The sequence below is a fragment of the Lytechinus variegatus genome, chromosome 8, assembly GCF_018143015.1.
Source record: "Lytechinus variegatus isolate NC3 chromosome 8, Lvar_3.0, whole genome shotgun sequence".
Lineage (NCBI taxonomy): Eukaryota > Metazoa > Echinodermata > Echinoidea > Temnopleuroida > Toxopneustidae > Lytechinus > Lytechinus variegatus.
In genome coordinates, this window is record NC_054747.1 from 765,260 (window position 1) to 783,745 (window position 18,486).

An 18,486-nucleotide genomic window follows, 5' to 3' on the forward strand; every position below is an offset into this window, starting at 1 on the left:
ACCACTATCACCAATAGCCAAAAGTCTCTCAACAAAGTCAGAAATAATTAGTATAGTCCATGCAAAACTCTCTTAAGGTTGCACTTTGATATTAATGTGACACAGGATGTGACACGTATTTCCGAAGGTTTGAAAGTCCGACGGTTCATTAGTCCGAAAACGAAATGAGGTTCGTAATTCTGAAGGTTCGTTAACCCGAAAGTGAAATGAGGTTCGTGGTTCCGAAGGTTCGTTAGCCCGAAAACGAAATTATTAACGAACCTTATTTCGTTGTCGGACTAACGAAACTTCGGAACATCGAATCTTATTTCGTTTTCGGATTATCGAACCGTCGGAATAACGAACCTTCGGAATAACGCAACAAATGTTCGGATTAACGAACCCTTTTACGTTTTCGGATTAACAAACATCGAGGCAAAGGCAATTTACGTGTTTCGGAATTACGAACCTTCGGAATTACGAAGTGTAACCACAATGTCGACCGAGAACTGTTATCAATTTGGTTTGTAAAGTATGCTGCCTATCAGATCTGCTGCTCCCGATGACTCCAATGCACCCTCTAGCTCCTCACATGGACCGCAAGTTCTATTCTTCCACATCATTAGAATCTCCATCATTGCTTTGTGATAATCCTTGCAATGTTTTGTTAGGATGTTGCTGGACTGGTTTAAACCGACGCCCAACCTCAAGCAGAAGGAGTCGAATATTTCATTTGGGAATTCGCGAGAGATCTGAAGAAGCTGCCCCTCGGATACGTTCTCGTTGATTCTTTCCCCCAAGTTCCTATTACCAGAGATGAAATTAATTGTTTTAAATTAGAAGTTAACGCATTGTTTACCAAAAAAAATCGAGCAAATATTGAAATGCCGGTCAACTGTCAAAAAAACAGCTGGGAGGTCTTTGCCGAAAAAATGGTGATCCGGTACATCAATTTTGTCCTAAGTTTCGGAGATGACAATTGCAAACATAATGTCGTTTTTCCAGAGTCCACGATTGCAGAGAAAAGGCATATTTTTTGCCAATTTATCCAGTTCATAACACATGAATTAATAAATTAATAATAATAATAATGTAGGGTATTTATATTGCGCACATATCCACCTTGTTAGGTGCTCAAGGTGCACCTATATTAACCGGGTAAGCTAGGCGTTCACACCGCACACAGCTTCTTGAGGAATTACTTCCTACCGATACCCATTTACCTCACCTGGGCTGGGTGCAGCACATTGTGGATCAGTTTCTTGCTGAAAATCTCATATTTAATGCTCAGTAGAAGTAAACCGCTTTATATTTGAGTAAATTGTTTCAAACAATGGTGTCCAGGAATGTTTCACCATCTTCTGTTCAGAGTATCTTGTCAATGATTTTAAGTCATAATTTCAGGTGATGTAACTCTTGTGATTATGATCCTGACAGACCCCTAACAAAATTTCCTGAAATTTTTGGGATATTTTTTTTACGGTGTACATGTAAGGTGTATAAACGAGAATAAGTATGTAAATAATGGAGCATCTGCATATACCTTTTAACATGTATCGCACGGTCGATGGCATCGTTGGGTGCCAGTTGCTGCGCTTCAGCTGCAAGATAGAAACATTGAATAGATGTCGCTGTTGAAAACCATCCATTGTACGAAAAAAGCAATAATTAATTGGATTTGTTTTACTATATTCAAACTCCATATTTAAACTGCAAACCAACATTGCTAAAGTCCCAAGGTAATGTATACCGATATGAATGTAGTAAATACTTGATAGCTAAGGGAAAATTTTCATTATCTTGTGTCATTGTTCACTCAAATTTGCCAAAATGGGCATTTCAAATGTACACAAACTTTAATTGTGATCCCACGTGTTGAAAACCACCTACCGCTTTTTTTTCCTGGTCAGATTTATTTTCATGCTTTAACCATTCGCTTTTTTGCCTGATTTTTCTCCTCTCGAACACACCATTTGGATTGCACCCCTTCCTGGAACTTATGAAGAACCGGCTACTGACTTCCCTAATTACAAGACAGGATCATGTTGGCGCTTAAGCAGGTCTAACTTTGTACATTCAATTTATAAGTTATCCCCACCTTTTTCCTTCATTTATTTTTCTTTTCGCGCCCCTTCACAGTTGAAGCCGAAGCTTATTCGCTTTGCCCTCAGATATCTTACTTTCTACATGTTTTCATCAAGTGTTTCGGCTTCATCACCTAAAAAGTAGGGTGTTAAAACTGACAGCAGTTACTATCCCGTGAAGACAAAACCCTTGTGTGTTAGAATTGCACCCTATTCTGAAGTCGGGTTTAACTTAGATCACGGTTAATCTATGTTCTAAAATTATGAGGTGCCCCCCCCCAAAAAAAAAAAAAAAAAAAAAATCTGCCTATATATGTTTACTATTTTGCTTCCTTTTGCTTTCATAATGAAGGAAAATGCCTTAGATGTGATTCACAGACAACTATAGAAAATTTGAGTGTCAGATGAGTTAATAAATTGGATGTGTACTGTTAGGGCTTTGTGCCTATAAATTGGCTCTCCATAGTTAAACCAAAACTTTAAATCCGGGTTTGATTTAAACTGTGCGTGTGAATACGGGCCTTTGAGTGTGAATATAACACCCAAATTGGTGAACTGGCAGCGAAAAAAATTAACACCGGATGATTGACTTGTGTAGTCTTCTATGTACACCTATCGACACTACGAGTAGGTGCTTAACAATGCTCTCCATATTTTACGAGCGACTTAACGAACGACTGCTGACCGTTTCATAGCAGCCAAGTCAACATCATTGAAAATTTGGTGTATCATTTAACACAGGAAATGATCACCGGTCGTTTGTTAAATGAAACCAAAACTCAAGAAGAGAAGCAATCTTATTGGAAAGCGTAAAATTAGAGGAACAATTTAAAAAAAGTTTCATCAAAATCGGTTATGAAGCAAGCAAGTTATGGACGATTAAAAAGTCTTGTTGTACTCCTCAAATTGGCGAATGTGTTTCAAAATGGCTGATTTTGTGGACAACTCTCCATTCGTTTTGTACACATATTTTCAGATTTTCCCCTTTATTTTACATATTTCACATTATCTCCTCTTGACCTTGACATATATGGTGTGGATTATATTTTCCCATGAGTTTTCAAACTCCCATAACTTGTTTATTTCATAACCGATTTTGATGAAAGTTTTTTTAAATTTGTTCCTCTCATTTTACTCCTTCCGATAAGATTGCTTCTCTACTTGGGTTTTGGTTTTCTTTAAGTCGCTCGTAACTTACGGACAGCTTCACCTGGGGAGTCTGTGTTTCACAAAAAGTTAAGTATGATTTAAAGTCATGCTTAGTGCTGGCGCGCAAATGATGCTTTAACGCGCAATCTTATTGATTAATAGGGAGCCGCGCGCGTCCTTGTAGCTTCATTTGACCAATGCAGCGAAGCCTTACATTCAGCACATAACTGGACAGTTCACAGCGACTCTAAGTCATGCTTAACTCTTTGTGAAATACCCACTGATGTAAGTCGCATACCTCTCTCCTTTAGATGTTCTTCCGCTACCTCCACCAAGCCAACTTTCTCTAGTGCGCATGACAGGACCCTCACTTGCTCCTCCCTCTTCATCTTCTCCCGCCAGCAAAACAGCATCGAGATCGTGCCCGCCGAGGTGACGTCACCCGCTCCCTGATTGGTCGCTTAAAACACATGGAAATTAAATAACGTTAAAGGTCCAGACCACCCCAGACAAATGTGGATTTTTAATAAATAGAGAACAATCTAACTGGCATAACCCTAAAAATTTCATCAAAATCGGATGTAAAATAAGAAAGTTATGGTACTTTAAAGTTTCGCTCTTTTTTACTCAGTGACATGCAAATGACAGAGTCGATGATGTCCATCATTTACTATTTCTTTTGTTTGTTATTGTTTGAATCATACAATATTTCATTTTTTTACATATTTGACTATGAGGGCAAACTTAACTTAAATATATAATATTAAACAATGCTTATTCCACATGTTCAGGGAGGAATTAATCATTTTTTCACTTGACAATGAGGAGAAAATTCGAATATTTCATATATCATAATTATAATAAAATACAAAATAAATAAATGGTGAGTGGATGACGTCATCAGTATCCTCATTTGCATACCGACAAGGATGTTCATATAACTGTTTTGTGAAATTATGCGAAACTTTAAAATGTCCACCCCCAACGTTTGGTTGGGGTGGACTTGTCCTTTAAGTTTTACATTTCGACCATCCAGCCATTATGAAAATAACATCGTCAATGATGGTAATGATAAGGATGATGATGATGACGGTACTAGTAGTCTTGATTATACGTGCATCGCAAAGTTAAGCTAACGGCGTTTCTGTGCGGCCGATACAGAAGTATCAGTGGTAAGGGCCAATATTGCACTCATCGATCTTAATGGACTCGTGCAGCATTTCCGTTCAATATTGATTCGTGAAATAATTGTTCAGGCTGGCCAGCCTGACACTTGCACGATTTTTTCGTGCCAGTGCGCAAACTAGTCGTGAACTGGCGTGAAGTGTGCGTAAACACGTCGTGACACGTCGTGACTGCGTGCCATGTCGGGACGAGAATTTTGAAATGTTCACAATTTTGGTCACGACAAAATTTAGCGACCGGGTCGTGAACTATGCGCAAACTGTTCGTGAACTCGTCGGGACGATGCGGGAGGATGCGTGGCAGTGCGTGCCATGCCACGACTGTCACGAATAGTTCACGAACAGCTCACGTCGTGTTCACGAATAGTTCAGCACGACACCGTCCGAATTGCGCAAACTCGTCGTGCCATTGCGGGAAGTACGTAAACTATGCGCAAACTATGCGTGAACTCGTCGTGCCAGTTCGTGTCAATGCAGACACTGACGGTCACGCATTCGTGAACTCGTCGTGAACTTGCCGTGAACTATGCGTGAACAAGTCGTAAACAGTGCGGGAGCCTCCCAGTTCGTGCCCCAAAATGGCACGACTTGCCACGACAAAATCGTAGCTAAAAGTCGTGCAAGTGTCAGCCTGGCATAGAATAGTTCTTGTTTCCCATTCTGTTGTACTGAGTGTAATAAAGTACACTACCTTTATAATTCTTATATTCTGCATGTGTGAAGTCAAGTTCAAGTGCCAGAGCCAAGAGCTTGTCGTTATTCCCGATCGAATTACCAATGTTCAGGAGTTTCTTGTCTGAAATCCCGTCCATTATGTTTTCTCAAGCAGATTCCTACGCTGCAACATTAATGAAAGTAGACGAAACAATTACATCTTTGCATACTGTATGTCGTTAACAGTGTAATGTGTATCAATTGACAAAATTGAACAATATACAAATAATGGATGTTTATGAGTGCAATGGACAGAATACTTCATGAGGTGAAATATGAAATGATCCATTCAACGAGGCGTTCATTATTTGGTTTATATGACACCGAAAAAATATGTGTTTTTTCCATACGAAATTCATGAATTTCGATGCAAACCGTGCTCATGCAGTGCGAGTTCGTTCTGTTGATTGTTGCGTCACTGCAACATGCGCACTGCTGGTGCTTGAGCTGCAGGCTCGGTGAGCGAGTTGAATGGACAAAATCGTATGGATCAAAAATTGCACGATGAATAAATCCAAAATTGCACGGTTGATGACTTCATTACAAAATGGGCTGAATGAACGATATCAAATAACCAATCAAATCACAAGGATCTATCTAGGTGTCATATAATAGCAAGTGAGGGCATATAGGGGGAGAACGGTCAATGAAGGGAGAGAGAATAGAGAGGAAGGGGACGATGGGTAAAATTTCTACGGAAATAATGCTGATCGAGATATTTAACAAGTGCAATAAAAATGTGGCCCAAAATAAAACCATTTCAACTTCACCCTGGCTTGCGACTAATAAAGGCGCTGTCACACCTTGGCGTTTTAGACAGCCGCTGCACGTATCAAAATTTCTCTAAAACGTCGGCATACGCTGAACTTTGTTTTTTTTTCAACTCTCGGTGTATACTTAGCGTATTCATAACGAGTTAGACGTATACATAACGTATTAGTAACTTACATCGAACGCTTCGTTAACTTATAAGTAACGTATTCCAACGAATGCTTAGCGTATTGCTGGCGTACACAACTTATGCCCTACGATAGCCTAACTTACGCATAGCGCGCGGCAGCGTATCGCTGACGAACACGTGTCGTAGCATTTAAAAAGGCTGCCGCTCGACTATTCAAATCATAACCGCACGATACATCACCGTATCAACACCACCGCCATGTCGAAGAAAACTCCTGTGAACCCCACCTTTATATACCAATTCCTATAAACGTTGTCAATACGCCATTATACGGTAGCTGTAAGTTATAAACACGTTCAGTAAGTTTTGTGGTCGTCCGAGCACGTCTTCATACGTCAATATACGTTGGAGTTAAGTTACACATACGTTCAAAGCACGTTACTCATAGGTTAGAAGTAAGTTTTAGGGTACGCTGGACATTATCTCGACGTACATCGACTTATGAGTAACTTACGAGTAACGTGTGTCAACGTGTATCAACGATCGCGTAACTTGCCTACAACTTATGACCCGCGTATGCGGGACGTATGAGCCATACGCTGGCATACGTCGAAAAATTGTGTGCTTGCACAAAATTTTTCGACGACCTCGCCGTATGACGACGTATACCAGCGTGTTTCAGCGTACTCTTAACGTATGCAAAACTTACCCGTAACGTATTCGACGTACGCCAGCGTATTCGCCAAATTCCTCATACGTCGGGCATACGCTGTCTAAAACGCCAAGGTGTGACAGCGCCTTTAGGCTGACATCTATTTCAATGGCTACATGATTCACGGATTGCCGACACCAGTCCTATTGTTACGTCCTCGTTGTCTTTTTTTCGATATAAGAAAGGCATAACGCCTAATAAAACGCAATGTAATTACCCAAACCCCAATTATTATTGATAACAGAAGCAGTTACGTACCTGCCAAAGAAATTCACTCACTAGTGGTTACTCAACGCAGACTATACAACTTCACCGTTCAGAGCCCGATATGATATCGGCATTTCAAAAATACAAATTAGGGTATCGAGCGATCATGTCATTATGATATCCGGGTCATACTCTCATTACAAAAATATAATGCAGCATGTACTATTTCGTTGCAGGTTAGGACGAAGTTAGGTGAGTACCTTTGCCACTTAGTTATGTATTAACAATTATTCCGTAGGCATATTATACACTCGTGACGTGTGAATCGTGTGTATTATTTCAACAACCTTCTACCCTACATCTGTACAGTTGTATCATGCATTTTGCATGGAGGCGTTTAAAGTTGTCTTTGTACATGTTGTACACGATACTGTCGTATTAATATCATTGAACTGGTTAAGTGATTGTAGAAATCATTGAGTATCATGGGTTTGGCGGAAGAGATGTATTTGTTCAAACACACCAGAGCGTCAGTTTGACGAAAGCATACCTCTCCACAATAGGTGATAATACAAAAACATGGCTATATTTTCGATTACGGAATTGGACTTTGATCTCTGCTTCTTCACTATTGCGAGTCCACGGTTGCCGGAATATACATACAAATTTATCAAATCATTGGTATCATGCGTTTGATTATGTAGAAGTTTGATTTGTCCTGATTATATGAGGCGAATTGACTTCTGTAAACCCCCTAGTTGATAAATCATGACGAAATATTTATCAGAGAATGACATCAGCCCTCTTTATGTTAATTGACTTTTTTAATGATCAAGATATTGATTTTTTTATAAAAAATATTTGTGAGGCGTTGAAAGTTGTTTACATGTTCTAGTTTATCTGTTTTAATCAAACTCGTTGAATTAAAATTCTGTTGTTTTCTTTTCATATACCGCAGAATGGCGTCACACTCACAACCAGACTTTGACGAGGTCCTCAAACTGATCGCAGAAGACATAACCAACGAAGACCATATTGAAATGTTAGGAAAAGCACTTGGTTTCCGAAAAGGCCCCATTGAAAACTACATCAAAACCAACTTCCGGTTTGGTAACGTTACGAGCAGGGGTACACTTCAAATGCTCCGGGATTGGAATCTTAAAGTCAGCAGAACGCATCAGTTTGGAGAGCTGAGGGCGGCTCTTATAAAGGCAAACTTGCAGGCGACGGCGGATGATCATTTACCCCAAGGTAAGTCAATCATATTTTCAACTTTTCATCGAATGTTACTCAGGGAGATTCAGATTTGCTTTGCGATGCATTGTGAATTAAAAAAAAAGGAAATATATGGAAATGACAGCCAAATGTCAATAAAGAGCTGCGAGGTCTTTGTTGAAAATATTTAGTGAAATATAAGAAAATGAAAAAAAAATATTGGTAACGTTTTTTTTTTGAAAAAAGATCCATCAAAGAATGGTATAAAAGTTATTACAATTTGAAGTTTATGATGTGTGACGTCAAGAACTAGCAGCTGCCCCATTATGGTATGTAATATAAAACGTAAAAACAATACATTTTTTGTTTAATGGTTCATGATTACTAAACATTTTATTCTTTTAGGAGAGGGTGTGAAGTATATTGTCTGTAGATAGATTAAATATACTATTAAACGCTTTCTGTTTTATTAAGTATTTAATAGATCTATACCATTTTACTACATGCAGATATGCTGTTCGCACATGACGTCACAATTCAATTGTTTGTTACGTCCGCAATAAAAGGTACAGAGTGCTAATGGTCCTGCCATTAATATATGTAGCCTATTTAAGCCAAATCTGTGAAGAATTGACAACCCAATACCTCTTATACTTTTGACTAGTTATTTCCTCACAATATCATTCTAATTTTAGCTTGCCTCTCTACACCGCGGAATTCCCAGTCTGCCCATCCGGTACAAACACAGTAAGTTGCATTTCAGAACAGTAAGAAGTCATTAATATTTCTGAAGCTCTTGAAGTACTTCTTATATTTTTCCTGAAAGAATGCTTCCTTATGAATGGCATCGATAAAAACAAAAATTAGAAGACGGTAAATGCACTGGGAAAAGAAGGGTGCAAGAAAAACGAGAATGTCAGAAGAAAAGCTAAAAAAGGGAGACGAGGGACAATGATAACAGTTAAACAAAGTTCCAATGACGGAGATGTTGATAATGAGGACGACTTCGTGAATGATAATGGAGATGATATGATACCTTATGATCATTACTTTTATTTCTCGACCCATTAGAAGCGCTTCTCCGATCAACAGTAATACCCAATACCATTTTCGTCTGCAAAATGAAAGTCTGCGCACTTTCAAACATGTTTTAAACAACCTTTAGCATGTTTAGGGTTAACGAAATTTTATCTCTAACCCTGCCATGTTATCCTTAAAGCATTGCTATCTTTAAACCATGCTATTTTTAAAACAACCTCCTATAGGTTCACGTTAATTTTAAGCGGATTTTTCCCTCAATATTAGTCTTCTATGATGTACTTTATTATTATACACTCTACATGCAGAAGAGCTAATGTTGTCCGTAATCATTGGTAAATCAAGTCATTTCAGAGTAAGAAAATGTCTAAGAAATACTCACTATTCACTCCAGAAGAAGCTATAATCTACTCTCAAAAGATTAAAATCGGTCACTTCGAAATGACTGGTCCCTCGTCTCACTTTGAGAGGAGTGAACCTAGGGACCAGATTATGTTTTGTCGTATTTAAAGTGTTTAGTTTTATGTTCTCGTTTTTTTTATTTGTTGAATCAGGGAAGACCCTAACCTATATGTGACCGAAGGTCAGATCATGTACCTCGCAAGGAATCTGCTAGGTGACTTTTATTCTCCGTTCGCCAGTGCACTAGGCTTCTCGTATGCCGAGTATGAAAACATCAAACGGAAACATCTGAACGACATAAAGGAAGCGACCTTAGACATCTTGAACCAATGGAAAAGGAACACAGGTGGTTTGCGGACAGCTTTAGAGGGCGCTCTTAACGAGGCAGAATGTACACGCTTAGCATATACATATAAAGATGCATAAACCCGCTCGGTTCCATGGAACCTGCTCCGTTTATTGATGTAATAAGCCACACCCACTTTTTCACTTAGGTCCTATCTCTTAAATATGACTCCCACATTTTTTACGGAATAAACATATCATGTTTAGTGTCCAATAAAAGCTTAAGAAAAATTCAATGCAAATGAATGGATCACTGGGTATTTAAATTAAAAGTCATTTAAGGTCATATGGGGCAAATTGCATTACAAATGTAAATGCAACCTGTTTATTTGCATTTTATTTTTCCATCAGCTACAATTTGATACAAAACATGATATGTTTATACCGTAAAATATGAAAGTCATATTTAATATTCATGTAAAAAAGGGGGGTTTGGCCTAAGACGTCAAATAAAAACAATGCACAAGCATGACAAGGGTGACCAGGAGGCACCCGCCGGATTTTTGAAGGAGACACCCCATCCTGACGGTCATACAAGAATTTTGATCATCTACCCTACTGTATATCATACACATATTCCAACACAAACATGACGCTACAGCATGCAGGCGTACAGAATCAAGCAAAGAGTAAATAGTTGTCGGAGGAGCAAATAGCGTCTGACTTGTCACCAACTAGATAAGCTCTTCAGGGACCAACTTGATAACAACGCTCACGATACTGCTGTCCCAGTTTGATGAAAAAAAGGTGTAACTAGTTGTCTTTGAAACTTAGTTGTCTTTGAAACTGCATGGTTACTGAAAAACAACTACATTAACGAAATGCTAGATTATTGACAGGATTCAGAGAAGTCAGCCGCGCCAGAATTGCTACCTTGTTTAATATAATGGGATTTTCACTTAGTACTCTTTTTACAGATCTGTTTGAATTTCATAGAAATTGTCAGCAATCATGGTAAAAAAAGAGGAGGAGGGAATGATTCTTGAATACAGTGTGAATCAGACAAAATGTAACACTTTTTTAAAAAATTGTATTAAAGAAAATGTTGGAATCAGAGATAATTTCTAGCATGTATGGATTAATTAGATATTCCTTTGTCACTTGGTAAAATTTGTTTCAGTGTTTTTTTTATGGTTGAGTACACAGCAGCCATCGTTTGAATGGCGAATATATGTTCCAACTAGGGGAACGCCGAATTGTTGATCGAACTAGGGAAGCACCTAATCAATGTTCGAACTAGCGGGCGCAAAATTCATGATTCGAACTGGGGACACCAAAATGATGTTCCCACGTGACCCCCTGAGATTTGGTGTGCCCCCCCCCCCCAGGTGCCCCCCAGAAAAACATGGCAGAGAGAAAAAAAAGCTAGAAAGGAGAAAAGAAAAAAAAGAAAAGAAGAAGAAAGACAGAAGAAAAAAAGAAGAGGAAAATAAGGAGGAAGACGAGTGAATGAAATAATTTGAAGGGAGGACTTGAAAACAAAATCTTTCATGTTACTGTATAAAACTTTTGCTTGCGCTTCGCGTCAGAAGTGGCTGTTCGATGAGATTCATATCTTTCTCAATAGGCTGATATGGAGCAAGTTTTGAAGATAATATACAAAACATATTTTAGCTCGGACATCGAGCTTTCATTATTTTTTTCATTTACAAATTTAAGTGCTCCCTAAAATGTCCGTTTTATGGTCTACTTGTCAGCCTTTTAAGCTCACGCTGCGTGGTCACATTGTTTGATATGCCAAGTTCATATTGTCTACGTGTGTTCCATAATGTTCCGTTAAAATATATTCGGAATGCCCGGATTTTAGGTCTAAATTAAAACATGCGCGATAGCTTGCATGTTCTTTATTCAAAATGTACTTAAACTATCCAGTTTCACATCAGATTATCAAAAATTGTCTACTCACGCTTCACAATCGCATTATTAATGATACCCAATTAACTATATCCTATTTATGATTTACAAAACATGAATAGAGTGTCCTTTTGGGTCTAAAATCTAAATTTTCTAATTCCTCATTCTTCTCGCGCTTCGCGCTTGCATCAATTGTTTAGTTACATACCTATCCCATTTATTAATGCAAAAAGTGCTTAGAATGACAATTTTTTAAGTCAGAATGTCAAAAAATTCTCCTCCGCTTGGCGCTCGCATTATTGAAATATATACAATCTTCGTTGGTAACTGAAAGCAGTACTTAACAGTTTCCTTTTCGATCATGCTAGAACAGTTAATACAAATTTCTGTTCGTGCTTGGCGTTCGCAGTACACTAGTTACATTAGAATCTTGTTCAGGATCACACATAACATTGCCAAGAATATCAAGATTTCAGGACAAAATGATGAAAGCAAAAAAAAAAAAAAAAAAAAACGCTCGCGCTTCGCGCTCGCACTTTATACAAGGCTTATGAGATAATTTCATGTTGTTTTATACGAATAAAACTAAGAAGTGACGGATCGAGGAAAATATAGGCGAAGATAATTTCGGGCCCGTCCCCTATTGGCGAAAGTCGGCTCCGCCCTAGTGACACATACACACACACCGGAAAAAATGGCCGGTTCCCCCCGAAAAAGCAAGCACCCCCCAGTGCCCCCCCCCCCACGGAAAAAAAATCCCAGCTACGCCAATTGGGGGAGGGGGCGCTGAAATCATGTTCGCACTACCGGAGCGCCAAATTGATGTTTGAACTAGGGGGCGCCAAAGTTATGATCGAACAAGGGAACCGCCGAACCAAGAAGGCGGCGAATAAATGTTTGATCTAGGGTAGCACCGATAATGATGTTGAACGGGGGGGGGGGCAAAATTGTTCGTATTGTCTGGACTTAGCGACATACAGGTCCCGTATAGGAAAAATTAATGAATAAATAAATAAGTAAATAGATATATAAAGGATTAAATATATGAATTTCCAAATAAATAAACAAATAAAAAATAAGTAAATAAAAAGTGAATTAAAAATATATGTGGTCGAATTTAAAACATCCCCTTATCACACACAAAAAAGGGAATTTGCTTTTGACTCATGTCTTTTTAGCAAGATAGGTATCCTGTGTAGGATTACAAGAAATGCCTGAATTAAAACTCAGCTCGCCCTTCACCATGTTCACGCTTTCATAAAAAGATAAAGAAAGAAAGAGGCAAAAGAACGAAGGAAGAAAATAAAAAAGAGAGAGGGGAAGAGGGGGTAAAGAAAACAAGAAAAAAAAAGTAGAAGAGGGGGAAAGAAGTGGGGATAGAGAGGTGAGATGAAGAAAGGGAGAAAAAATGAAAAGGCGAAAGAATGACCAAAAAAGAGAAAGCAAGAAGGGGAAAAGAACAAAATAGAAATAGAAAGAAAAAAGGGGGAGATATGGAAAAGGAATGGAAAGCAAAAGAGAGACAGAGAGTGTGAGAGATGGAGTGATGAAAATAACTAACTAATACATGAGCGGAATCACATATTTGATGTCGACTGAGGTGCCGTTTTGATGTTTGAGTTAGGGGCGCTAAATTGATGTTCGAACTTTCTTGTTGAAGGAAAATACGCCATGTCTGGGATTAGAACCCATGACCCTCAGTTTCAAAGTCCAAAGAATAATTCGTCGGGTCACGACGCTCCACATAACTGGAGGATGCCAAATTCATGATCAAACTAGGGGGGGGGGCGCAAAATTGATGTTTAAACTAGAGATCGTCGAATCGTTGTTCAGACTACATGGACTAGGGGAGCGCCAAATTGATGTTCAATCCAGGGAAGCGCCGGATAGCAGTTCGAACTGGGGGAGCGCAGAAATCGATGTTAGAACGATGGGTGGGGTCAAATTGATGTTCCAACCCAGCGCGCAATATTGATTGTATTACCTTGATATACAAGATGCATTTACTGCACAAATAAATACATGCGACTGAAATGAAATATCCATTTTCACTATGAAAACGATGCGATTGTGATTAAAGTCTGCTTAGCGAGCTAGGTCATGTAGGTAGATTGTTTAAGATCACAAGAAAGGGCTTAATATAAAACTCAGCTCGCGCTACGCGCTCTCAATATTTTATTATTGAGTTCATGTCATTTTCATATATCCACGTAAAGGTTATTTTCTCAGATGAGTACACATAGGCAGGTCCAGGGGGGAAGCTTTCGCCCCGTCCCCCATATCGGTGCAAAAGAAGGGGAAACAAAATTTAAAAAAAAGAGAAAAAATGAAGAGGAAACAAAGCTTCAGAAACTCCTTCTGAAGACAGTGCATAAACAAATTTCTGCTCGCGCATCGCGCTCAAATTTATTATTATGATATTTTTATATAACCACTAGATTTTATAATTTATATTTGTTGGGAGGGGGTTACAAAGTCCGATTCTTTATTATGAAATTGATTAAAGGTGGAATGAAGAGGATGAGGGCATTCATCCACGCTGGTCCCTCCGAAGAGAAATATTGGATAGCAATCTTGTCCAAGTAGTAAATATTTTCAACAACAAAAACTCATTAAGAATGGTCCGCTTTTCCGCCCGCCTTATTATAGAAGATACTCATTCTTTTTTATTATTAGAGAAAAGTGAATAGAGTGACCCACTTTTGGAGTAAAATTCTAAAAATATAGATAAATATAAAATAAGCATAGATTGTGAATAAGGTGTTAATCATATCAAAAGTGTTAATGTGTTAATCATATCAAAAAAGGTTGTAAAACTGAAAAGAGATGAATAATTTCACGCTTCATTCAATTGTTTGATGAGATACACAGTGTCTTCACAGATAAAAAAAATGGATTGTCTCATCGAACATCAATTTTTATAGTCTGAAAATTTTGAGCTCACACTTTTTCCTCGCATCAGTTGTTTAGCCAGATCCTTTTTCCGCAATGTATTCTAAAAGCTTCAATGCTCAAGCTTCATTGATTTCGTGAGGAAGCTTCAATGACGTTCAAAACGTGATAGAAAGTTATATAATGAACAACCTTATAAGATTGTCGCTCCGAGAGGTATACCAATCATTGATTGAAGGCTCGGTTGACATATACCATCAACACCAACATGACCAACCAAACCAATAATGGCGCGAAGTGGATTTGGGCAGATTTTGGTTGTACTGTACTTAGTTCACGCCTTTCACTTAAGTAAGTAAAATGCTCGTAATAAATTTGTTGAAATCAAAATGATTTTCTTAACCAGCTACAAGTTGTGTAATATTTAAATGGTAAGTGTGAAAAAAAATAAGTCCTTGTCTTAAGTATACATCTTTCTACAAGGGATGAATATATCATCAGCGTCACCTCATGATAATTAGTGCTTATTTCTTTATTAAGGATGTTTCAAATACTTTGTGTTTTAATGTACAGATGTTGCTCAGATAATTTTTGGTGACGAGGAAAACCAAATGTTCCTGTTTGGTCGCCTCCCGTTTCGTGTGAATGAAAGCACCATTTTCGACCAGCGCGAATTCCGGCAAATACCTCTTGGGTCGGAAGGATCTACCATAACATCTCTCGATTACAATCCCGTCGACCAGATGGTGTACTGGGGTTCGCAGACGAGAATCATGCGTATATCTACTATCGAAATGGAAATGCCGCCGAAACCAGTTACTGTTCAACAGCTGCCTAGCAGTAAGAGAAAGTGTATTGATCATTATACCTTAAAATTGTACTATTTTGCTGTGGTCCTATACACCAAGGCCAAGATGCAAAACCATTATTATATCTCTGATCATCTGAATCAGGTGAAAATGTGTGAATAAATAAGTGAAATCAATTACAGGAAATAAAATAAAAAAAACAAGGAAACATCCATGAAGGTTTGCCCCCCCCCCCCGAAAAACAAAATAGATAAATAAATGAATAGATAAATGAATGAATTAATTAATAAATGAAATTGTAAAAAGTAAATAATAATAAATGAATAAATTAAAATAAGGGTACAGATATTTGTATTAGAAAGTTGAATCTATTAATAATCAGATGAATTCGATGATTTCTTTGGTAAATTATTACGTCAAATTATTGCGAGCAGCTCACGTTTTATCATGTAAGCCAGAATAATTCTGGAAATTTTATTTTTTGATTGAAAATGATGTATACAATTATAACTGATGTGTCTTGCCATATTGTTACCAAGCACACTAATTTTCATCCCAGCCCGAAAATGCAATTTTGGCTGGCATTTGGAAGTGCAGCTCGTCTGCGACATCACGATATTGTCTGATTTTATGACATCCAACTTATCGTCGGGGCCGGGCATGCTTCCTACATGAAGTTGATGGTGTTATCCACCATGATTTCCTTGGTTGCAAAGCGATTTAGATCATTTGATTTGACATCCATTTTATTGGAGTAACACTAAACATGCTAAAGGAAGACTGAAATCATAAAGCGCATAAACCTATCCCATATGTATATATATTTTTGAATGAGTCCTGGGGTGTGTTTCATAAAGCTGTTCGCAAGATAAGAGCGACTTTAAGAACGACTGGTGACCCTTTCTTATGGTATATGGTATATTCATTGGCGATGGTTTAGCGCCTAAGAAAGGATCATCAGTCGTTCTTAAAGTCGCTCTTAACTTACGAACAGCTTTATGAAACGGCCCCCTGGTTTTGACATATTCCGGTTTGTGCCATTTTGATTACGGCGGAATTTTAGGTAAAGTTTGCAATCGTTCTTTATGTACATCTTAGGAGAAATCATTTGCCACCTGAAAACTTGGCCAATGAGTCAAGGCTGCATGGGCCTAATCACAATTGGCAGGCCATAGATATTCATTCGAGCCAACCCATTGCTCAATTTTTAAATTTGATATTGCTGATTGACAAAAATGAATGAATATGACTGATAATCTAACACTGATTCTATGGAGGGTACCTACTGAACTTACTTTTTTTCCGAATCGGAAAGATATATCACCACTATTGAACTATATTTTTACTGGCGGAAGAATTAGGGTCATTTTACTCTCTCAAGTGATGAATTTGGTCCCGTTAGGTGTAGTCTTCATAAATACTGATTTATTTTTTAAAAATGAGCCGGTCGTGGTATACCCTTTTCTGGTCAGATATGGAATGTCAGATATTTATCCTCTCTACTGGTAGTAAAGATTGAACCCTCGAATTTCCTCCTTATTTTTTATGAATTCTTTTAAAGTGCCACTTTAACACACGAGTCTATGGGAAAGGTGACCATCAGGCAAGGTAGCATCCTGATAAAAAAAAGTTTTAAAGGTATTGCTTAACTTTGTGAGCAGCCGATTTAAAAAATTCTCAAACCAAGATGAAACATGTGTACAAGTGCATGTATTAGAACTAATAAACCCTGAAAACAACCATTATTGGGAATGAAAAGCTAAAACTACAAGGCAAACCCCGATTTTGTAAATAGGCGTCTTATAGACACCTGAATAGTACACATAAGTGTATGGGATGAAATTAAGATGGTGTTTCCGTTCACTTAAAATTTCAATTTTTGAAGCACTTAATAATTATTTTCGAATGCAATTTTTTCTGGGCATCATTTTTGTAACATATCACAGACACAGGTGACAAGTGTGACCTTCTAGCTCAGATTTTTTAAAAGTCAAACCAATGTTAACCAATCACTTTAAGTAATTGGTTCAACTTCGAACCTTGAAAAGTGCATACAATTTGGCACATTTAACATTAAGGTACAATACAAAAAAGTGACATTTCGGAAAGATCGAACCTTACCCGGGCCCCCAGCTTTGAACATTGGTGCCTTAACCGCTAGACCACAGAGACAGGTTAGTGGTTAGGGCAACCCCCAACCGATTGAACGTCAGATTTTCGTCAGACAGTTTTTCGACACTATTATATACCAATTATAATTTCCTTTGTCGGGTGAAGGTGGGCATAGAAAGATGACAAGCCGCTATGGGTCAGCTGGATCAAAGGTATCGCTTTGATACAGAACACGTATGGGAGAAAGTATGCAAATGTGTGAAGTTATACATGTACAACAGCTTTGGTAACTGTTTTATCTATATATTTCTTTTGCACAATATTTAAATGAAACAGTTGCCAAAGCTGATGTACAGTGCGTATAAAAAACCGGGACAGTTATGGAAGGTCTATAAAAAATTGTTTCAAATTATTATATCTATATTTTGATGTTCATAGATGCTCTGAGATCTTATCCTTGAAATGCCGTTAAAAATGATTTTTATTCATCCTTGGGCGAACACGGGACGTTTTTGACGGGGGTTCAAAAAGAGGCTTGCGCCAAAATGGCAGAAATGAGAAATTTGATGATTAGACTTTTGGCTAATCAGCAAATTTCCTTTTAATCTTTTCATTATCTTTGCCATAGTTTTTTAATTATGCTGTCAAATTTTATTTACAAATTTATTTATTTACCTGAATTATTTTGTTTTCATTTAAATTTCTTTTACCTTTGAATTGTTTGTCAACGAAAATAAAAAGATTTGCATTATTAAATGGGAGAATTAGTAATTATTCAAATCCTTTTATTATGTTATGGTACCTATAAAAGACATTAATCCTGTTTTCAAGGGTTTTTGAATCCTTCACCAAGTTTAATTATGTGCTTGACAGGACAAACAGGAAAGGA

At 37.9% G+C, this 18,486-nt stretch overlaps 3 protein-coding genes across 3 annotated transcripts; 2 read left to right on the top strand and 1 right to left on the bottom strand.

Annotated features, from left to right (window-relative positions):
* Nucleotides 1-398: 398 nt before the first annotated feature.
* On the bottom strand, nt 399-5,217 carry LOC121419772. The gene is made up of 4 exons (XM_041614225.1): nt 5,088-5,217; nt 3,511-3,672; nt 1,523-1,580; nt 399-783 (listed from the first exon to the last, which is right to left on the bottom strand). The coding sequence occupies exons 1-4, from the start codon at nt 5,206-5,208 to the stop codon at nt 495-497; spliced, it is 630 nt and encodes a 209-aa protein (XP_041470159.1). The 5' UTR covers nt 5,209-5,217; the 3' UTR covers nt 399-494.
* Nucleotides 5,218-6,984: 1,767 nt separating this feature from the next.
* LOC121419773 lies at nt 6,985-10,308 on the top strand. The gene is made up of 4 exons (XM_041614227.1): nt 6,985-7,182; nt 7,889-8,181; nt 8,841-8,892; nt 9,738-10,308. Exons 2-4 carry the CDS (start codon nt 7,890-7,892, stop codon nt 10,009-10,011), a joined length of 618 nt encoding a protein of 205 aa, XP_041470161.1. The 5' UTR covers nt 6,985-7,182; nt 7,889; the 3' UTR covers nt 10,012-10,308.
* A 4,644-nt stretch (nt 10,309-14,952) lies between these two features.
* Nucleotides 14,953-15,647, top strand: LOC121420561. Its single transcript, XM_041615225.1, has 2 exons — nt 14,953-15,027; nt 15,250-15,647. The coding sequence occupies exons 1-2, from the start codon at nt 14,964-14,966 to the stop codon at nt 15,645-15,647; spliced, it is 462 nt and encodes a 153-aa protein (XP_041471159.1). The 5' UTR covers nt 14,953-14,963.
* Nucleotides 15,648-18,486: the final 2,839 nt, after the last annotated feature.

Bases quoted from the DNA above. Each gene is read 5' to 3' on its own strand.
- LOC121419772 (XM_041614225.1), bottom strand. From the start codon at position 5,208: ATGGACGGGATTTCAGACAAGAAACTCCTGAACATTGGTAATTCGATC. The intron at 3,673-5,087 runs GTAGTGTACTTT...ATGTGTTTTAAG, and splicing joins AGAATATAAGAATTATAAAG to CGACCAATCAGGGAGCGGGT. The intron at 784-1,522 runs GTATATGCAGAT...CTCTGGTAATAG, and splicing joins CGTGCGATACATGTTAAAAG to GAACTTGGGGGAAAGAATCA.
- LOC121419773 (XM_041614227.1), top strand. From the start codon at position 7,890: ATGGCGTCACACTCACAACCAGACTTTGACGAGGTCCTCAAACTGATC. The intron at 8,182-8,840 runs GTAAGTCAATCA...TTCTAATTTTAG, and splicing joins GGATGATCATTTACCCCAAG to CTTGCCTCTCTACACCGCGG. The intron at 8,893-9,737 runs GTAAGTTGCATT...TTGTTGAATCAG, and splicing joins GCCCATCCGGTACAAACACA to GGAAGACCCTAACCTATATG.
- LOC121420561 (XM_041615225.1), top strand. From the start codon at position 14,964: ATGGCGCGAAGTGGATTTGGGCAGATTTTGGTTGTACTGTACTTAGTT. The intron at 15,028-15,249 runs GTAAGTAAAATG...TTTAATGTACAG, and splicing joins AGTTCACGCCTTTCACTTAA to ATGTTGCTCAGATAATTTTT.